The sequence below is a fragment of the Macaca fascicularis genome, chromosome 2 (genome assembly GCF_037993035.2).
Source record: "Macaca fascicularis isolate 582-1 chromosome 2, T2T-MFA8v1.1".
In the NCBI taxonomy this organism is placed as follows: Eukaryota; Metazoa; Chordata; class Mammalia; order Primates; family Cercopithecidae; genus Macaca; species Macaca fascicularis.
In genome coordinates this window covers 190,826,124-190,849,354 of record NC_088376.1, presented here as the reverse complement: position 1 = coordinate 190,849,354, position 23,231 = coordinate 190,826,124, and the positions used below count along the sequence as shown (strand labels likewise).

The 23,231-nt window shown below is 34.6% G+C and overlaps 2 protein-coding genes across 16 annotated transcripts in view; one reads left to right on the top strand and one right to left on the bottom strand.

Moving 5' to 3' along the window:
• Positions 1-23,231, bottom strand: part of LOC135964368 (uncharacterized) — a 94,981-nt gene that overhangs the window by 51,497 nt on the left and 20,253 nt on the right. The gene's annotated exons all lie outside the window — the stretch shown is intronic.
• The window catches only part of ZNF654 (zinc finger protein 654), an 82,633-nt gene that overhangs the window by 44,359 nt on the left and 15,043 nt on the right, over positions 1-23,231 (top strand). For 4 of the 15 annotated variants that reach the window (XM_045385310.2, XM_005548393.4, XM_045385308.3 and 1 more), the window contains 3 exons: positions 9,686-9,767; positions 19,715-19,850; positions 22,394-22,596. In XM_045385310.2, coding sequence (XP_045241245.2) covers positions 22,480-22,596 — 117 coding nt within the window. In that variant the 5' untranslated portion in view covers positions 9,686-9,767; positions 19,715-19,850; positions 22,394-22,479. The remainder of the gene's footprint in view (positions 1-9,685; positions 9,768-19,714; positions 19,851-22,393; positions 22,597-23,231) is intronic. The other 11 variants (XM_065539291.1, XM_065539290.1, XM_045385309.3 and 8 more) reach the window with 3 other exon arrangements.

The following is a 23,231-nucleotide window of genomic DNA, read 5'->3' as shown; positions in this document are numbered from 1 at the left end:
CTACACAAATGAATCGATAGGGTTGTGTTTCAACACAATTTTTATAGAAACTGGCAGGCAGCCTATGGGCCATATATTCCAGATGCCAGGAATAAAGCAAAAATTGTAGTGAAATATTATTGGTTTGTAGCATATTTAAAATCAAATGAATGACAAAAATAGCACATAGGTTATTATACCTAAAGCACCATAATATTATTTGAGATTAGTCTGGGATTTTTAAAGACATATATATTTGTAAACTCTGGAGTAACTGCTAAAAACAGGTGGATGTGTTAAGCCAAAGTGGACACTAAATGGAATCTTAAAATTGCTCAGTCCCAAAGAAGGTGAAAGAGGTCAAAGAGAACAATGAATAAACAGAACAAAGGAACCTATTAAGATGATAGGTTTTAATCTAAGCATATCAAAAATTACATAAAATTTAGCCAGGCACGGTGGCTCATGCCTATAATCCCAGCACTTTGGAAGGCCAAGGCGGGCAGATTACTTCAGGCCAGAAGTTCGAGACCAGCCTGGCCAACATTGTGAAACCCTGTCTCTACTAAAAATACCAAAAATTAGCCAGGTGTGTTGGTACACGCCTGTAATCCCAGCTACTCGGGAGACTGAGGCACAAGAATTGCTTGAACCCAGGAGGTGGAGGTAGCAGTGAGCTGAGTCACACCACTGCACTCCAGCCTGAGCAAGAGAGCAAGACTCAATTTCAGAAAACAAACATAAATTACATAAAATTCAAATGGTCTGTGCCTATTAAAGACAGGAATTCGGTTGACAGAAAAGCAAGGTCTAGCTAACAGATAACATATCCATGCCGCCATGCCCTTTTTTAGATAAACAGATACATACATTTTTCCACCCTGCTTTTTTTACTTAGTAGTATATCTTGGAGATCACTCCACAGTGATAGACTATTCCAAATCCATTTTTCACAATTTGTAGTATTCTGTGGATTCTATGAATTCTATTGTGTTGATGTAGCATAGTTTAGTCAATTGGTCCTCTACTGGTATGCATTTGGGTCGTTTACATTCTTTTCCTGTTATAAATAGTGCTATGGTTAATATCCTTTTGGATACCTCTTTTTGAATTTTTGCCAGATTTTGGGGGTAGGTTCCTAAATTGTAATGTTGCTAAATATGCCCAGTGTTCCTTCCATAGTGCTTGTACCATTTTGCATTACTACCCACAAAATCTGGCCTTGTATACCTCTGACCTCGTCACAATTTATTCTGTCAATCTTTTGCTTTTTTTTTTTTGACTGAACTAATAATGAGAAATGGCATCTTGGTGTATTTTTAATTTGTATTTTTCTTACTGTGACTGAAGTTTGAATATCTTTTTCTCACATCCTTTGGTATGCTTTATCCCCCCAAAACTCATATTGCAATTTAATTGGAATTGTAACAGCATTAAGAGGTGGGACCTTTGAGAGGTGATTAGGCCATGAGGGCCTGCCCCCTCATAGGTGGGATTAATGCTGTTATAAAAGGGTGAGTTTGGCCCCTTTTTGCCACTTGGCCCTTCCACCTTCTGCCATGTAATGATCTAGCCTTCCTCCTCTCCAGAGGATGTAGCATTCACCGTACCATCTTTTCAGAAGAGAAGGGCCTCACCAGACACCAAACGTGTTGGCGCTCTGATGAGCTGCCAGAATGGGAGTCAAGTAAGTTTCTCTTCATTATAAATTACTCAGTCTCAGGTATTCTGTTACAGCTGCACAAATGGACTAGGATGTTCTTGAAGACCATTTGTGTTTGATTTTCCATGAGCTATCTGAGTATATGTCAATCCTATTTCCTATAAATTAGTTGGAATTTTTCTTCTCATTATTGTAATAGGGATGTTAAGCTCTTCCTGTAGTGTAAGTTAAAAATGTATGTTTTTTCATTTATCTTTTTTTTTTTTTTGGAAGACAAGAGTCTCACTCTGTCGCCCAGGTTGGATTGCAGTGGTGTGATCTTGGCTCACTGCAACCTCCACCTCCTGGGTTCAAGCAATTCTCCTGCCTCAGCCTCAGGAGTAGCTGAGATTACACATGTGTGCAGCTACCCCCAGCTAATTGTATTTTTTGTAGAGACAAGGTTTCATCTTGTTGGCCAGGCTGGTCTCAAACTCCTGACCTCAACTGATCTGCCCGCCTCGGCCTCACACCTCAATCCCAGAGTGCTGGGATTACAGGTGTGAGCCTCTGGGCTCGGCCCTTTTTTTCATTCATCTTTTGCTTTGCATGTGGTGATAATTTGTTTAATGCTTTTTTAAGCCATGTAGATTTTTAAAATGTAATTAAAATATATTAATGTTACCCTATTGCTTCCGAGTTTCTTATCATAGCTAAGAAACATTTCTCAGTAACTAAGTTATATAAGGATTTTTTTTTCTGATATTTGTGCTGTATAATTTTTAACATTTGGCTTTCCAGTATGAAGAAGTGAATTTTTCCCTGATTTGAGATGAGATGCTGTTTTTATCATATACTAAATTTTCACATACAATTGTCTCTTTTTGGATTTTCAATTTTGTTTCATTAGCCGATTTGTCTGTTCGTGTGCCAACACAATGTTGATTTAATTATAGAGGCTTTACAAAATGTAATATTGGCTAGTCCCTTTTCATTTCTCTTGTTGTTTCATGTTTCCTAGATACTCAATGTTGTAATGAAATTGTCTACCCCCAGAAAAACTTGAAGATACTTTTACTGTATGTAAATGTGTAAATTAGTTAAGGGGAATTTAGCTCTTAACTTATTGAGGTATACACTTTATATACTTTATCTTCCTCCGGTAAAATGACATTGGAACACTAATGCTGAATGAATGCTTATATGTTATGTGCTTGATGTCATGTGTTTTTGCTCTATTTTTGAAGCCCAGATGAGATTATTTTTATTAGTACTTCAAATTGCCAAAATTCTTTAGCCTATATATTTACTGATTTGCATCTTGGACCTTTCTTTCCAATTTAATTTCCCATGTTTTTGTAAACAATCTATATCTTTCTCTGTTTATCCACTGTTCTTTATTGGTATTTTATAGTTTATTATGATTAGCTAGATGTATAATTATTCTATTTATCTCTGTTCGCATTTTCTGGGCTCTCCTGAATCTATGGATTTGGATTTTTCATCAGTTGTGAAAAATTCTTGTCCAGTTAATGTCTTAGCCACATTTCTTATTTCCCTTTTAGAACTATGATTAAACATGTGTACTCCACCTCTGTGTTCCTTAATTCTTGCTTCTTGTGTTTTCCATTTCTTTTTCTTTCGGTAGGTACTCTGGATAATTTTTTCAGTGTACCAATTTTTTCTTCAGGTGTATCTAATCATAAAATCTGCCTACTGACTTTTAATTTCAATGATTTTATTATTTCTGGAAGCATTTTGACTACTGATAATTTTACCTTGTTCTTTATATTTTCAATGTCATCATTTCTTAAACTATATAATAGCTTATTTTATATTCTCTATGATTTTAATAAAGTCTCTGTGACTAATGTTCTTTTGGCCTTGTTCATAGTGCTTTGTTTCCTTGTATGTTGTGGTTTTGTTCTTATCATGATTATTTTTGTTTATATTGTGAGTTTGTATTGTCTAGAATAAATTTATCTGTGGTAATTGAAGCCTGGATTGAAAGAATTTGCATTTGTTTTTGTCAGGTGCCTGGAGATATTACTAGCTTGGGACCAGTATTAACTAAATTCTTCACTTGAGAATATTTTGACCATGTAGGTATATGAATTCAGGTCACAACCTACAAGAGAAGATTTTCAAAGTAGTTTTTTTTTTTTTTTTTTTTTTTTCTGCTTAGCTCCAAGTCCACACTGGCAGTTTTCCTTCTAGTCTAGAAATGTGGGGAAGAATATACTGGTGTAGCCATTTGAATTTGTAGCCAAGGCAAGCTCATTTTAATTGCTTTCAGAGGGAGAATTATTAAAGGTACCTAGTGACTCATACTATGGAAAATACAATGTACAGTTTCTTTAGTTTTGTCCGTACAGTACTCTCCCCTCATCTGTGGATTCACTTTCTGCGGTTTTTTAGCCATAGTCAACTATGGTCCAAAAATGTTAAATAGAATATTCCAGAAATAATACATTTTAAAATTACAGGCCATTCTGAGTAGCATGATGAAATCTCACACCATCCCAACTAGGATGTGAATTATCCCTTTGTTTAGTGTATCTACACTGTGTACGCTGCCTGCCCATTAGTCATTTCGTAGCCCTCTAGGTTATCAGATCAACTATCATGAGTATCACAGTGTTTGTGTTTAAGTAACCCTTATTTTACTTAATAATGGCCCCAAAGCCAAGAGTAGTGATGCCGGTAATTCATATATGCCAAAGAGAAGCTATAAAGTGCTTCAATTGAAAAGGTGAAAGTTCTCAACTTCAGAAAAAAATATTGTATGCTGAGGTTGTTAAAATCTCACAGTGAGAACAAATTTCCTATCTCTGAAATTGTGAGGGACAAAGAAACTCATGCTAGTTTTATTGTCCCACCTCAAACTGCAAAATTTAAAGCCACACAGTGCATGTTAAGGTGCTTAATTAAGATGGAAAAGGCGTTACATTTGTGAGTGGGAGACGTGAACAGAAACATGTTCAAATTGATGAAAATTGGGTTAGGTACTATCCGTGGTTTAAGCCATCCAGTGGAAGAGAAGGGGTCTGGTAATATCCCCTGTGGATAAGTGGGCACTTGTGTGTGTGTGTGTGTGTGTGTGTGTGTGAACAAAATGTTAACTTTTTCCTCCCTCAGTAAAGATGTTACTGAAGAAAGTATTTTGAAGATTAAGTGCACTGGAATAGTTGAGTATGTCAGCGTTACCCACAATCAAATGCTCTTTGTTACTGAATAGAAATTTCTGTGAGATAACAAAGCTTCAGTTAGTATATATAGAAAACTTGTTAAAAGTTGAGTGGTTTAAATAAAATGTGGGTAAAAGTTTATTATATTATTGTTTGACTCACGTAGAGTAGACCTAATTTTCCTTTACTTAAATTGGTTAAGTGGATTTCTTTTATTTGGATAGTTAAGTATCATATTTAGTGGAATTTTCCTATGGTAGATAAATGCACAAATCTTTCTTGTATTTTAGTGTAAAACTTACTAATATGCTACAGAAATCCAAAAAAGAATAATAATTCTGGTTATCACTATCAAACACACTATGTCTGTCTGTGTGTTTTAGGGAAGTCTGGTACTTTATTACCATTTGTAATACAGTCATATGCCACAGAATGACATTTTGGTCAATGACTGACCACATATATGACAGTGGTCCCATAAGATTATAATAGAGTACTTTTACTGTACCTTTTCTGTGTTTAGATACACAAATACTTAACCATTGTGTTACAGTTGCATATAACATTCAGTATACAAATGTGCTGAACAAATTTGTAGCCTAAGAGCAATAGGCTGTATACTATATAGCTTAGAGGTATAGTAGGCAACACCAGCTAGGTTTGTATAAGCATACTCTGATGTTTGCATAATGACACAGTGGCCTAAGGATGCATTTCTCGAATGTATCTCTTTTAGTAAGTGATGCATAACTGTATATAGGAAAATATGGTCTGAATTCCTAGCATCCAAATGACAAAATCAGTTTGTTTCATAAATAGGGACTTTAGTAGTACTCTAGTTATTTGCTTGCATAGCAAATAGGAAGATACTGATTGATGAAAGGCAAATAAGTATGATTATGTATCACAGATTTTTTTAAAAATTCAAAACACATATCATTTAGCATGTATTTGTCCTACTACAAATTATGTTTGTCTGTATATACAGTTGACCCTTGAACAATGCAGGAGTTGGGGTGCTGACCACCCTCCCCCATGCAGTCATATTCACATATAACTTTTGACTCCCCCAGAATTTAAGTACTAATAGCCTGCTGTTGGTAGGGAGCCTTACCAATAATACAGAGTGTTGGTGCACACACATTTTGTATGTTATATGTATAATACACTGAATTCTTATAATAAAGGAAGCTAGAGAGTAAGTGTTATTAAGAAAACCATAAAGAAAAGAAAATATATTCATTCTTAAGTGGAAGAGGATCATTATAAAGGTCTTCATCCTTGTTTTCATGTTGAATTTGCTGAGGAAGAGGAAGAAGAGGGGTTAATCTTGCCGTCTCAGGGTTAGCAGAAGTCTGAGTTTGTTTATAAGTAGACCTGCACAGTTTAAATCCGCGTTATTCAAGGGGGAACTGTAAATCATTTTGTTTGGGAATATCCTGGATAATTATTTCAATTTAGGTAAATGAACCGTACATAACTTATAATTTGGACTCAAATTTTTTATAAATGTATAAACTATTAACATATTAAAACATGGTAAAAAAATGTATTAAACACATTTATTGTAGAAACATTAAACATGTTCAACATGAAAAACTGATAAATATTATGATACAATAATAAATTTTTGGAAAGAAATCTTTTGATGAGTTTAATCAGACATTTTAAAAAAATCTTTACAGTTTAAGAATAATTAGTCTGTTACAGTTCAACAAAATTGACATATGTATAGCTGAGCAGAACAAACTTCTGAAGATCTTGTGTTTCCTCATAGATTGTTGAAGAAAATCTGGATGGTGACATGTTAATAAATAATGGTTGTACTATGTTATTAATCAGCAAATACCTATAGCACTAAGTGCCAGGAATTATGCCAAGTGCTTTTCAAGAGGTGGTTACTAATATTATTACTTGTGTTTTATAAATAAAGAAACTGAAGCATTGAGATATTAAGTAACTTGCCCAGGGATACTCATCAATTAAGTAGTGGAGCTGAGATTCAAACCTAAACAGCTAGACCATGGGTCTGTAAAGGACCAGATACTAAACATTATAGGCTCTCTGCCTACAATAGGTCTGTGTTGTCACTGGTCAACTCTACCACTGTGGTATGAAAGCAGCTATAGTCAATATGTAAATAAATGGATATGACTGTGTTCCAATAATACCTTATATATTAGCACTGATCATTGTATTTCATGTAATTTTCACCCACCATGAAATACTATTCTTTTGACTTAAAAAAATTTAAATATGGCTAACCATTCATATCTCATGTACTGTACAAAAACTGGCCTTCCTCGGGCCAGATTTGGCCTGTGAGCAGTAGTTTACTAGCCTTGCTGTAGGCTGTTACTTATTATGGGCTTCTACTTTATACTATTTTGGACTCATTCAGTTTGCACCCTACAGAGTTTTCTTCCATAAGGAGGGCTATACAAGTTGATCTCTAAACATGTAGTTGATTATTTATAGAGTCAATAGGAAATACAACAGGTTGGAAACGAGGTTTCTAATTCTACATATATTTCAGTTTCTTACAGTAATTTCAGCCTTTTCTTACTTCATAAGTACTTGCTGTCTTCCTTAAAACTTCCTCTAAGGAAAAGGTTTGATGTGTTTTGCCTTTATTTACTATTACTTTGCATGTGGTTTTTCTCTCTTTAATATCATTATCATGGAGTTGGACCATGTTATTTAGGTAACTGGTAGTGGTGCATGCACACTACCATCGGTGCTTTAGATGGTACAGTCCAAACAGCAGTTTGTAAAGTTGGTGAGTAGTGGGTTCATTTCTGTTTTAGGAACATAATAACTGCTGTGTTGAACATGGATTTTGAGTAAGTATGGAATGTCTAGAGTGGAGGTCCATTAGATGTTTAAAGATGAGATAGATGTGAATTAGTGCTTTGTTACTAGGAATAGAGAAGACTCCAGAGGCACTTTTTGGTGGGCTTGTTTTATACTTATTAATAGTAAAATGAAAAATTACAAAAGGATTAATAACAAAAAATAATTCTGCCTTTCATTTCTGACCCCTAGTTCTTATTTGCCCTTTGCAGAGTCAGTTGCTTTGCTGGATATCCTGCTAGATAGTCTGACAATGTACAAACTTTATGTATTGGTGTATATGTTCCCTCCACCCCTTGACCCCTCACCTCCATTCCCATTTACACAAAGATAATGTGATGAATATGTATCTCTGTGTCTTTGCTTAACAATATATCTTGGAATTTTTTTATTCATATAGATGTAGCTATATTCTCACTAATGTTCCATTAATATTTGTATTATATTTCATTGTATGGATATATTTAATTTACCTAGTACCCTATGGTAGACATTTCCAGTATATTTCCAGTTTTTTGCTACTATAAACCATTTGTAATGTATATTGTTGTTTATGTCTTTGAGCTTATGTATGTATATTTTGAGGATGAAATTTCTGTAAGTAGAACTGCTAGGTCAAATGGTATGTGTACCTTTTAAATTGTGATGAGTATAGGAACATTTACATTCCCTCCAACAAGATGATTATCAAGTCCTGTTTCTATACACCAAAGCCATCATAGAATACATCATCTCTTTTATTTTCATAAATATGAGAGGAGAAATAGTATTTCATCTTTATAATTTTGGCCTGACAATTAATAAGAGCATGTTTTTCTATTTGAAAAAAAAAAATCCACTTGCATTTATTTTCTGTGAAATATTCTCTTGCAGTTTTCTACTAGGTTATTGACTTTTTATTTTTTTTAACCTAACTTGTAGAAGCATTTAAATTAAGAAAATCATCAAATAATCTTTCTCCGTGTATCAGTTTGCTTTGGACTGGTTTTAAGTTTTTTGGTCCGTTGATATTTTAAAATTTGTAGTAGTCAAATTTATAAAAATGTCAGGTTATGGAGTATGGTGATTGTGCTGTAAGTGTGTAACTGTGTAATATTTAGGTCTTTTAATTTTAAAAGCATATATATTCTCATAGTTATATTTTATAATTTTAGTCTATTAGTGATTTGTTTTGATTAAAAGCAAAAACCATTTATTAAAAAAACAACTTCAGGTAGTTACACTAGAGGATCTGCTAGATGAATTAAGATTTAAGATTTAGAGGGATTTGTCACTTGTACTACTTTAGGATTGCTAAACAATAAATAATTTTATAATTTTCCATGCTCATGATTAGGAAATCATTCATGTTCTTTTCTTTATGAATCATAAATTATTAAGAGCACATATTTAGTAACAGTATTTCCAAATGATTTATTTAAAAATGAGGAACTACAGAATTTGAGCAATCCTGTTATGAGTGGGATAATCAAGGTAAGCTTAGTGTGAGGAACCATGTGTCATTTATTAGATATAGTTGTTAGTATATGCTGTAATATAAATGTTGGCCAAGAGTTTTATGGTGATTCTCTAACTTATGTTTTTGTGTTAATTTTATCCAACTCTTATATCACCCAGAAAAAAATGAGATTTTGGATTTTCTCTGGAGTCCTATTATATTATGGTGAAGCCAGACTTTGGGTTCATTTTAGATCATCCTTCCATGTATAGCTCTATCATTGTTGTGACCTTGTATGCCATTAAATTGTATTGCATTGTGGTCATTAGTAGGCATGAGTAATATAATTGTTTCATTCTATAGTTCTAAAACTGTAAGTATATTTCTTTGTATTTTCCTTGAAGGCACTTCTTTTAAAATCTTACAGAAAACATAATATGAATTCTGGTGATCAGTACAATTTTTTTAAACCAAAAAATTTTAAGTCAAATATTTGATATTAGATAGCTGTTACTAGTTGATAATCTTTTAATTGGAGCAAAACACTCAAAGAAGCAATGAAAGTTATTCACTTATTCTTTCTAGGAGTTTCTTTGAGTTGCTGCTGTTCTTTGGAAGAGATGAGTTTTATGAAGAGCCCTTAAAGGATATTCTTGGATCATTCCAGGTAAAAAACAGTTTACTACTTCACATTTTGTTTACACTTAAAATAGACCATTATGCTCTCGCTAAATACAGCTTATTGGTTATTTATTGCTTGTAAGTTTTTAATGGTTGCTAACATGACAGTGTTTAAGATCCTGTTATTACTGGCTGATAAAGACAACTCATATAATTAATTTTTAACTGTATTCCCAAGCAGTTCCTAGCTGGAATTCATATTCCACATTTGCTAGAAAAGAGCCTGCTACCACCCTTGTGGATTCCTAGAACTTTCCCTGGTGAAAAACGATTCTTCTTTGCCAGACTTGAAGCAAGCTGTCTATCCCATGCCACTTTTTCCCTTGGCTGTACCTTGATTTTCTCTCTCATAATAGCTTTCCCCAGCTAGGAGGCAGAAGATTTTTTTTTTTTTTTTTTTTTTTTTTTTTCGGGCACTTGGTATAGGAGAGAAGAGAGTAAATTCAGAAGGGAATGACAAAAGATTCAAGACCTCTCCTGTAGATGAAAGACATTTGATCTTTTTACTACTTACTGGGAAGCAACCCTGACCCACTCGGTGAAGTAAAGGAAGATGTACTTTGAGCTCCCCCTAGGGGTGAAGTCTCCCTGACTGCCCATTTAGAACTGAAATATACAGACAACGTATCTTGTATTTGTTACCATGGTGTTAAAAGAAAGGCTTATAGACAACCAGACTGCTGTATTAGGTACATTATATTGAACATTCTACTTTAACCATTCTTACATTCAGCAAAAGTGGTAAAAATACCTGTTCTCATGGAACTTCTGTTCCAATTAGAGTATATATTCAAGTATTTAAAACTTATTAATTTTCCATTCCATTTTTTTTTGACGCTTGTATTCTCGGTAATCCATTCTTAAAATTTTACTCGGCAAATGTTTATTGAGTCCTCACAGTATGCTTTGCACTAAGGTCTGAGAAAAACAGTAGTAAGCAAAATAGAAAAATCCTCCTATTGTGGAGTTATTAATTCTGGTATAGGGACAGAAAGACAATCAAACCTTTATAAATGAAAAACTGACAGATTCATTAGAGAAAAATGGAGGAGGATGGGGATAGTGCTGGCATAGTGATATTGGGGAAGGATATTTCAGTATTAAATGGAGAGGTAAAGAAATACCTCATAGAGATGTCAGCTGACCACTGATAATGGGAACCACTGAAATATTTGGAGTAGACGAGGGACAATATTTAACTTCCACTTCAAATGTATGAAAAACATAACACTAGTGAAGGTACATTTCCTTTATTTTTTCCCTTGTAAGCAGGGTGCCCATTCAGTTATCAAAATAATAAATTTCTCAAGGAAAAGTTAACGGTTTTGCATACTTTTCTATCTCCTGTTCTGATCCTTTGACACTCTCTAATCCTGGCTGATTCTAAAGCTCATCTACTAACCCCCCAACCCCACCTTTTAAAAGTCTCTGCCATTTCTGCCACTTTTGTTACTGTGGCTTCTTCCTACTCTGAATTTCCTTGAGCCTGTAACTCCTACCTTCTAAGAGAGGTTTCACCTTTTGCTCTCATGTTATCTTTACTTAGAGAAACATCCTTCATTTGCTGACCTGAGCTTCTGCTGTAGGTGCTTCCCAGGCCTGGGCCCTTGGGAACTCAGGAAGGGCCAACATGTAATCTTCATGTATACCTCCCTAAAACCTTATATTTTCCAAGCTTACAAATTATCCAGGCTTTTGACTGACATTGATAATAGTCACTAATTGTGATAAGTGACTAATTCAGTGACAACCCCAAATGTCACTTTTTGAAATATTTTTAATATATTGTACTGTGCAAGTACAAACCCTAGCTCCCCAAGTGGTTCATCTCCATACATCTTTCATACAGATTCACACCAGCATAAGGTGGTGTTCTTTCTCTTCTCCTATAAGTAGGACAAACACAGTCCTACTCATATTTTAATGTACATAAAGATCACCTGGGGATCTTGTTAAAATTTAGATTATGATTCAGTAGTTGTGGGAGGGGGCCTGAGAGTCTGCATTTCTGATAAGCTCCAAGGTGATAATTAATGCTGCCAGCCCCTGAACCACACTTTGAATACCAAGGTATTCTTTGTTGGATTTGAGTAAACTACTCTTTCCCCCGCTGTATTTCCACCGTGAGTTTACCAGCTTTGCTGCTTACACTGTGTCATCCTGGGCAAGTTTCATAATTTCTGTATCACTTTATTTATTTGTAAAATGGGGGCAATAACTATACTTGCTGCATAGTAACTTTATGGGTTAAATGAGTAAAGTGCTTGGCATAATTCCTGGCAAAATGATCATGTCACTGTTTTTAAGGTAGGCAGTAGAGCCTGTCTGGTGATGGGCATGAGTTCTCAAGTCTTACTACCTGGATTTTTATTTTTACAACAATACCAAAACCATGCTATTAGATTTATTATTTTCTTCCATGAATTTCTGATCTCCTAAAATCTCAGTTGTTCAAGTAAAAAGTTTTAACTCTTCTTACCTATAATTTTTCCTCTCTGTTATTTCTAGAAGAAACTTCATTCTTAGAGCCAAATGTTCCATTTACTGGCTTATAAAAATTTTCTTCTTAGCCTTTTACTTCCAGTAGTTTTGTTTACATTTCTCATATGATGCATCTGCCTCATCATCATTATATCTAGCAGTTTTCGAGATTCCCAATGAAATGACAAAAATAATGTAAAATGAGGGAAAATAATAATGATAAATGCTGGAAATTAGGATGGGAGCTTGATGTCAATTGCTCAGGGATGAAACCAGATTGACGGTGGGGGGCGGGAGAACAAATAATACTTGATTGACTGAATGCGATGAAACAGGGAAATGTGTGAGAGGGGAAAAAATAATACAGAGAGAAAGAGAGAACTTCTAGTGGTATCCAGTCATGTCCCCCGCTATCCCATGCTTGTAACAACAAGGGCTGGAGGAAATAGCAGGTGGTAGGGATTTGGGGTGTGATCAATCTCATTCTTGTTGCCGCTTCTCAGAAGTGCATCAGGCATGCAGCAGAGCCTAAAGGACAGAAATCCTGAGTGACTTTTATATCCACATTAAAAATAAGATATATGGGCTGGGCGTGGTGGTTCACGCCTGTAATCCCAGCACTTTGGGAGGCCGAGACGGGCAGATCACCTGAGGTTGGGAGATCTAGACCAGCCTGACCAACATGGAGAAATCTCATCCCTACTAAAAATGCAAAATTAGCAGGTCGTTGTGGCTCGTGCCTGTAATACCAGCTACTCAGGGAGGCTGAGGCAGGAGAATCGCTTGAACCTGGGAGGCAGAGGTTGCAGTGAGTAGAGATCACGCCATTGCACTCCAGCCGGGGCAACAAGAGTGAAACTCTGTCTCAAAAGAAAAAAAACACATATATATACATATATATACACACACATATATATATGTGTGTGGTGTGTGTGTGTGTGTGTGTGTATATATATATATATGGCTTTTCATGACAGCATTCTTTCCATTGAGAATGAGGGATGACCCAAACTAAATGCAGCCAGCCCCATTACACAGAGGTAAGAAAGTCTCATAAGAGAGGTGTAGTTGTCTTTCACTGGAGCTTCTTCTTTACTCTCTCATAGGCCATGATCTACCAAATTAAACTGTAGTACTTATAAACTTTCTCCTTCTCCCTTTGTTTGGGCATGAAGGATTTGATAGAGACTTATTTACCTGCTAGCAAAACAGTTCTCTGTTACAGATGTTCTAAGTAAAGATGACTAAAGAGGATAAATACCTCAGTTATCATCAGTTAACTGGAAAGATATCTTGTTTAAAAAATTTTTTTCTTAAAGGATCTGTACATTTTTGCCAAGGTTGAGTTCATAGTATCTTCCATGAATGTAAGTGAAATTGCAAAAAAAGGGACAACTCCAAAGTCCCAAAAAGGGTATACTTAAATAGCTCAGTAAATACATAATTCTACTTATTTTAAAAAATCAAATAATGTAACTTATAGGCATTCATACATTTTTATAATTTTGAGACTGACAGTCATCTTAAAAATTATTAATCCAGTTCCCTTATTTAACATATCTGAAAATTAAGCCCCATCAGAGTTGAGGTTTATAGAAGCAGAATGAGGACCTAAGTCTTACTCTCAACCCAGCATTCGAATTCTTTCTATGCCATATTCCCTAATCTATTATAAAGATATACTCATATGTTTACAGTAATGTATATGGCTAAAGCACAGGTTTAAATGTTTTATTTATACTGCTATCTTAAGAGCTTTATTGTCTAAGATTTTAAAACCTTCTAAAGACTGCCTTATTAGGGATGGGGAGGGATGAAGAAACTTTACTTTGGTGATCTGAGTGGTAGTCAACAAAGGCCTAGACTAGAATGGGAATTGTAGAAATGGCAAGGAACAAACAAATCAGGAGATGGTGAAGAAAACTGACATGATAATCAATAGAAGACAAACATGAGTTTTATATTCAGCCTCAAACACAAATACAAAAACAAGTAATACCTAAGACCAGGGTCTCCAGACTTCTGATATACCATACAGTTTTTAAAATACAGTTTAAGCACATATCCCCTTTGTGCGTATATTACTTATGCACATGTACTCATACTATATATGTTATAAAACAAAAGTACATTTAAAAAGGATAAAACTAAAATAATGTTTTAAATTCAACAGTATAAAGTCACTGACAGTAGTGTGATTATGGTGTATTTTTGAAAAATTTTCAAAATTACTGTATCACAGTGATACAGTAATACGAAGTCAGATTTTAGGTTCAGTTTACTTTGATGTTTGGTCATAAGTTAAAAGGATATTTTTGATAGAAAATTTCTTGTCTGAGCATTAGGACAAGTACCTAATGCATGTGGTGCTTAAAACTTAGATGATGGGTTGAGAGGTGCAGAAAATCCATGGTACATGTATACCTATGTAACAAACTTGCATGTTCAGCACATGTATCCCAGAATTTAAAGTTAAATAAATAATAAATCCAAACAAAGATGAGCAAAATTAAAAAAAGGAAAATTTTCTTTTCTGAATCATGATGCTCAGTTTAAAATGCCTTCCGTGAATTATGCAAAATTTGACTACCAAATTTGTATTCCTAAAGTCAATCCATGTTTTCTTTAATACTAACCACTTTTACTAATGAATTAAAAACTCATTAAAATGCTCCAGTTGAAAATTTTTCAACAGAAAATTCTTAAGTTTTTTAATGGCATAATAGAAGCATTATAGGTGACATACTGATTTTTGGCAACAGCAATCATGTAATAAATGCAAATACTTCCAAACGTTCATTTTAAGTTATTTTCTTTGTAAAAACTTTGTATTGAAAAACAGTAACTTCTTTCATTGTTATAACTGTCCCCTTTATTTTATATGGGCAAGCTCAGAATGATTAATTTTTGAAAATACAAGGTAAATATTCCTCAGGAACCTACCATAAAAAAAGAATGGCAAATTAAACATGATTGCCTTTTTGTAAAAGAAAAATGCATAACATCCTTAAATTTTATAACTTTATGAAATGCTTTGCTATGAGATAACCAATGAACGTGTAATAAGATTTATTATTCTCATCTCATTTCAAAGTATTATAAAGACTACTGTAATTCAAATATTGTTTTTATAATATTAACCATATTGAAGACCTTTTACATTTTTGTCTTAATTTGCTGCAGTAACTTGCTTATGAGTGAATTGGATAGGTGGTGGTCTCTAGCTTTATTCTGGAATCTTCATTCAGACTCCATAGTGCTTCCATTTACACAGATTTCTATAAAACCCTATTTTGATTAAAAAGTTATTTTGATTAAAAAGTTCTCTGGCACATCTTTCCTTTTTTGTCTCTGTTTGAAAAAACTTTTAACCACCTAAGAAGATGTCAACACTTAAGATAGTAATGCAAGGCCTTCCTCTTACATAATGTAGCACAAATGTTCAATATGGCAGGAGAAGAAATTAAGTTTATTATGGATTAAGGTAGTCGTAGAAGCTTCTTGGGGAAAGTGGGATTGTGAAAAGATAGGATTTAGATACGTTTATGGAAGTTGTAGGAGAATGACATAAGAAATGGCATAGGTAAGAAAAGACAAGGTGAATTTTGGGAGATGTGAGAGAAACCAGACTGAAGAAAAGGATTCATGATGTGCAATAGGTGAATGAGTAGGTAGGTAAGTTCAGAAGTCCTTAAATTTGAGATTAAAGTAGTAAGACTTTCATCCTATGATAAACTGCTGATGGATCCAGACCAATTATGTAGAATGGCCAGAACACTGATCTGTAGCTTCACAGACACATGTTGTAGGTGCCTTCTCCAAAACGGCAACCAGTTCAGGGAAAAGAAATCTTCCTTTTGGAGTTAAACATTAAGAAATGGACTCTGAAAGAAGTGATGGAGTTGTATTTTCTCTCCACCTTTGGCAAAGACACAAAGTTGAATGGAAGTAATTAAGGGGATTATATTTAGCACAGTGTAATGTGGGTATCAATAATAATAGACTGATGACTTAATAAAGGATTAAGTTAAGATAGAGGCACAATTTATTATTTAAGTAAATATTCTAGAAAAATACAATATGTATGGCTGGGTATGGTGGCCCACGCCTGTAATCCCAGCACTTTGGGAAACCGAGGTGGGCAGATCACCTGAGGTGAGGAGTTCAATACCAGCCTGGCCAACATGGTGAAACCCTGTCTCTACTAATAATACAAAAATTAGGTAGGCATGGTGATGGGCACCTGTAATCTCAGCTACTCGGGAGGGTGAGGCAGGAGAAACGCTTGAACCTGGGAGGCCCAGGTTACAGTGAGCCAAGGTCGCACCACTGCACTCCAGCCTGGGCGACAGAGTGAGACTCTGTCTCAAAAAAAAAAAAAAAGAAAAAAAAAAGAAAGAAAAATACAATGTGTATATATACCCTAAGGAGAGAATAAGTTGTGAATTCTACAGTAATTTAAGTGCTTCCTTATTCACTTTGGAGGTGTTACCTTGAATATCATCCAAAAAAGCCACTATTCTAGTTAAGGAACAAGGAGCCAAAAAATATTTGTAAGCTTATTGTTCTTTCTTCCTTTGTCTTTTTAAACAGACCAAAATGAAATCTTTATTTCATCTGTTTCCTATCCTGAGCTGTTCTCTATAGGAGTGCTCTCCAAAATATGGTATTTTTGACCCCCGAAGTGTACATCCACAAAAACACCATTTATAATTCATTTTTATCTTAGAAAAAGGAATGGAAGGTAGTTTACTAATTTTTAACAAAGATCGGCAAGAGTACAAGTATATAATTCATTATGTAATCATTTATGGGAGTATACACTAAATATGGGAGGTGTAATTTTAAAAGTGTTCCAAAGTTGCCTGTGGGTGAGAGTTGTTAAATATTCAAATTATCAGGGCTTTCCCCTAGAAATTCTGATTCAGTAGGTCTAAATTAGGTCCTAGGAATCTGTTTTTTAAAAAGAGGTCCAAGTGTTTCTTATTTTCAGCCAACTTTAGGAAGTTGGAAATACGTCTTGACTTAGTCTAAGTCCAGTTCTAAGTCCCATAGCACTGACTGATGCCTCACCTATCCTTAGACAACTAGAAAGATGGATTGTCCCATGGCTGAGCAGCAGAACTAAGCTCACCAATGACTCAGGGACTAGTGTCCAACTTACCTTATTTCTTGTGCTTTGCTTGGACCAAAAGATAGCTTACAGTAGTTGAATTTTCAGGGCAGTCATCTGTATGTCTAGAGTAATTTGGGAGCTTGCTACCTTGCTTACCTTGGGAGGTTTCAGGTGATCTTTGTTTTTACCCATGAAGCTGTTGCCAAGAATCATTACAATGTTCCATGTATGTTAAATTCATATCTTTATATTTACCACATATTTAATGAATGCTTTAACATGCTGACATGTGGAAATGCAGCAATTAATTTCATGCCAAGGAAATTAAATGCCCTAAAGGATTTATTCAAACTGTTAAAATACTAGAAGAAATAATAGCTAATGTCTTTTGAGTGCTGCCGAGGTGCTAGGCATTGTTCCAAGCACTCTCCGTATACCGTTACTTTACCCTCACAACAATCCTATGAAGTAGGTGTTTTAGTATCCATTTTACAGAGGAATTGACTGATAGAGCTGAGAGGTTAAGTAACTTGCCCATTGTTTATAGGATTTTTGTTTGCTTGATTGCTTAATTTGGGACCAACCTTAAATACCTTTTAGAAGATACTTATTTTCATAACGTTTGACTATTTACAAGTGATGTTTTTACTTGACTGAATGATTCTTTATTTTAAAGCTTGATTTCTTCTACTACTTTATTCTCTCATAAAACAAGTAAAACCTCTTTTGTCTATTTTAACCAGGAATGCAATGTGGCATATATAAATCACTATATAATCTCAGCAAATTATGAAAGAATATGAGAGTTTAATAAAAGCAAAGTGTTTGTAGCCACTTTGAATATGTAGCCTTGATTCGTCTAATAAGTAACATTTGTGAAGATATGTTTTTTAAATTCTGAAGCTGTGCTTTATAACTGCTACTAATATCTGAGAGATTTTAATATCTGGGAGATTTTGTGAGCACAGAATTCTGGCAGTTGCTTGTGTTTTGATTGATGTACAACACTCACTTTTTTTTTTTAACATCGCCAGTTTCTACATCTAGTTTTTTTCTTAACACTTTAAGCTCTATTTATGCATTTTTGAAAATAATACTTTTACTAGATATTCAGTTAATCTTTTTAAATTGTCAAATTCGATTCTCTGAACCATTTTTAAAAACAATACCTTGGCCGGACACGGTGGCTCACGCCTGTAATCCCAGCACTCTGGGAGGCCGAGGTGGGCGGATCACAAGGGCAAGAGATCGAGACTGTCCTGGCTAACATGGTGAAACCCTGTCTCTACTAAAAATACAAATAATTAGCTGGGCATGGTGACACAAGCCTGTAGTCCCAGCTAGTTGGGAGGCTGAGGCAGGAAAATCACTTGAACCCAGGAGGCAGAGGTTGCAGTGAGCCAAGATCGTGCCACTGCACTCCAGCCTGGGCAACAAAGTGAGACTCCATCTCAAAAAAAAACCAACAATATTTAACAAAGTATGTAATTAATCAGAAAGCATAATCAAACTAAACAAAGCTTATAAATCTAAATCTAATAAACGAGATTTATAAATTCAGTAAACTAAGATTCATTGCTTACAGACTTGTTACAAATTTCATGTTACAAGTCCAAGCAGATTCTCTGAAAAAACATTTCAAATACCTTTTTTTAAAAACCCAGAAAATGTGTGGACAAATTCACAACTATTGCCCAACTTAACAATACATCTTTATTTTAAATCTAAAGCAGAGGTTGGATTTACTTATTTAGAGATTTCTTTAACCTGTCATTTTTTAAATCCCAAAACTGCAAATCTAACTATCCAACAAAGGGAAATAGAATCTCCATCTTGCAGCCTTCTACCACAACTTAGATTATATATTTGAGATCAGGACGGGAGACTTTTGTCTACCTGCCAGCCAGAGAGAGACTGTACATTTAGCAGGCACCGCACGCCCTCTGCCGTACCACACACTTTTTTTCTTGTCAGGCTCTTGCCTGCCATTGTTAAGAGGAACTTTATGAACCTTTATATAAATTTAACTGAACATTTTTCATTTTTTTGCAACCTGGTTCTTTTCCTAGAAATGATGTGTCCCTTAGGTTACACATCATCCCTGTTTGGGATTTTCTAAGTCCAATTATACAGATACTGCTGTATAACCTTTGGCATTAAAGCCTATTTGTGTTCATGGGGTTTTGACACCCTACTTAGGTTACAGTAGTAACCCTTTCTCTTTTATAATTTAATAGCTGCCTCACTGGCCATCAGTCATTTTACTGACAATGATGATCAAGTTTAGTTTTTAACCCCTTTAAATTCACAGAGCCAAAATGATTTTTCTCTCCTAGGAATGCCAGAATCACCTCCGCAGATATGGAAATGTGAATCTGGAACTGGTGACTCGAATCATTAGAGATGGTGGCCCATGGGAAGATCCAGTGTTGCAAGCTGTCCTTAAAGCTCAGCCAGCATCTCAGGAGATAGGTACTTCAGGAGATTCAAAACCAAACCAACATTTGTGAGAAGCAAATACACTTTCATTTACTAACTAGAGCAGTAATAGTGATTTTTCTTCATTTTATAATACTGAATAATGGGAGTGATGTATTTTCACATTAACAGTGTTTTTGTAACCTGGCCCAAAGTGACTTCTGACACCCGGATCGGTACATTTATTTCTCGTAATGGAAATTCTGAGTGGTAACACATCTACTAGATGTTACTTATTTACAGAGAGGGTATTTTTGTCACTTCAGTTGTATTTTTAAAATCTGTTTAAGTAGGAACATCTTTTTCTGTTTTTTAAGAAACAAAAAGTCTGCTTTTCATGAAAGCATATGGAATCTCCCTTCCCTTACACAGGAAGCTTCATGAGGGCTGGAACTCTGAATTTTTGTCACTACTACTGCATATCCTGTAGCTAGCCCAGTGCTTGGTACAGAGTAGATGCTTAATATAAGTATTTGTGGATTGAATGAATGACCACATGATGAATGTGTGAGTGAATAAGTGACTAACTGAATGAATAAATTTGAATTCCAAGTACTCTAGAGCAGTATTTCCCAAACTTCATGAATTAGAACTTTTGTCTCATACCCTTACTACCTGCATATTTCTTTGATATCACCTCCTGTCCAATCTGATTTAACAGTGGTCCTTTGTAGGCCAAATTTTTCTTTCAAGGCAGGAGGCTTTGTCAACTGCTGTTAGTTAATTCTTTTTTAAAATGTTCCCCACATTATTCCTGAACCCCAGAACATTTTGGATCACTAAAACTGTAGAGTGTAAGCTCAGTAACAGTGAATAAGCACAAAAGTGTAGAAAACATTTAAAAGTGTGGAGAGAGCCAATGGAGTTTAGTTATGAGACAGCCAATGGGGAAAAAAACAAGACCTCCCAACCCTGGAACCAGTTAGACCTTGGTTTGGTGAGAAAGACACTTCATTCCACAGATTTTGTTGAGCTGGTTATTTCTGTTAGTCACAGGTTAAGGGGTTAGGGTGAGTTGTGAATGCAGTTAAGTGGAGGAGGAGCTTTGAAGGGATGGGAGGTGGGACAAAACTAGGAGGATAGGGCTAAGGTATATGTGACAGTGTTATAAAGAACCCAAGGGGTAAAAAGGACACTGGTGTTTGAGGTGTGGATCTTGGAAAGGGAGTTAAAAAAAAGAAAAAAAAAATGAAAAGGGAGAGTTGAAGCTGAGGAGGAAGAGCTGGATTACTGAAGAAGTATGAAGAATCAAATACAGGAAAGGCAAGGGTGACAGACTGGAGAAAATTATGAAGAGACTGCATGTGTCCAGAGGGGAAGAAGCTAGACAAGGACAGAGCTTCAAGAGAAGTGAGGACAGGGGAGAAGAAAGTTTGAGCTTTTAAGGGATAGATTTAGGCTTCACTCGTAGAATCTAGAATAAACCTGTTATTGGTTGGTCTGAGGGCTGATGACCATTTAGGCTGGGAATTACATTAAAATAATAAATACTCCTTTGATACCTATACTAGCATACCTCACACTTTGGGAAAAGCTGCTCTAGAGCCTCATTGATATGGATGACTTTTCTCTAGTTGGTGATGATTAGGGGAAAGACCAGAGTGAAGTTATCTTTGCATTAACTATACAAGTCAGTATCATATATTGTAAACAGAATTGCAAGACAAATTTTTAAGCCAAAATAAAACATTTGTAAGCACTTTAGAAGCTACTGATTAAATATAAGTAATTAAAATACTTCTGGATTCAAAATCATAAAAATATGGGTTCCAGTTCCTGCTCTGCCACTTAATTATTTGTCCTTGGGCAAGTCATTTGACCTCTCTGAGACTCAGTTTTGCAGTCTATAAAGCTAGTATCATAATACCCATCATAAGGTTGTTGTTAGGTCTAAATAAAGTTATGTAGCTAATGGTGTTTATATATTTTAAAATTGTGTAAAGTATTAATTAGTAATTATCCTTAGTGATACATAAATGTATATTAATAAGCAGTCCTATTTGGCACTACTTTTGGATTAATTTTATCTTTAAATAAAATATATTTTCTTGTGATTCAACTTTTTCATTAATTCAGATTACATCTCTATAATTAATGTGAACTAACATGGTTTTAATGTGACAGACTAGGATTCAGCCTTTTAATCTTAAAGAAAATATTGAGCAGTAAGAAGATAAAGTATGTAATCTTAGACTAAAAAGACATAGACCCATGTTACTTGGAACATATTTTAACATATTAATGAACTGAAAGAAGAAAATTTTTTTTCTTTTAAAATTTTGTTTCTGTTATTTACTTTTTAGACTGAGAAGAAATCAACAAATATTTCTTGAGCACTGTTTTGGTGTCACTCTTATTTTCCTTTTTCCAACCATATAACTGAATATTCTTTTCACAAATAAACTCCTACTAAGGAAAATGCTATTTAAGTAGTTAAATCTAATTAGAAACCATATTTTAGTGGTAAAGTTTCAAAGAACAAAGTTTGAGAGAATCTTTTCTTGAGAGTAATAGAGTCTGTTTTCTTTTTAATATAGTGAACAAATATTTAAGTTCTGAAAATCCACTGTTCTTTGAACTACGTGCCAGATACCTAATTGCTTGTGAACGCATACCCGAAGCAATGGCTCTTATTAAATCTTGTATAAATCACCCAGAAATCAGTAAAGACTTATACTTCCATCAAGCACTCTTCACATGTCTGTTTATGTCACCTGTAGAAGATCAGCTATTCCGGGAGGTATTGTTTGAGACTATTTTTGCCTATTACCATTTTAACCCTGCCAAAAAAAAAAAAAAAAAAAAAAAAAACCAAAAAAAAATAGTAGCCCACTGTTGTTGTTAAATTCCTTTTACAGTAATGCCAAAGATTTAAGGATTACATTATCTAGATGTGTTTTCTTTTGGCACCATAACTTAAGGTCATGTTGAATTAAGTCAAAATCTGATATTAACAAATGATGAAATCAATAAAATATACTCATTAATAAGTATTATTCACATTGCACTTTTGATGTGATGGAGAAGAGGTCAAATAAAAGTCAACAAGCTCACAGCTTGCCAGGAGTAAAAAAAAAAAAAAAAAACAAACCCAAGAAGCATTATGATCTTGCCTTTAAAATAAAGTACTAGAGGTAAAATGCTCATGTTTATTTTATTTCTTAAGGTGAAGGAATTAATCTTTTCCTAATATGGATCATATGTACCTATAGGTTGTGGACATTAATGAGATTAAAAGTAGTCATTGTAAAATGTAGGTGCTGTACAGTGAAACTATGTAACCATGAAAATATTTCTGTACAAGTCATCATTGTTTTTGTAGAAGAAAACTAGAAATCTAAGTAATTCATTTTGAATGTTTAAACATTTATTGCA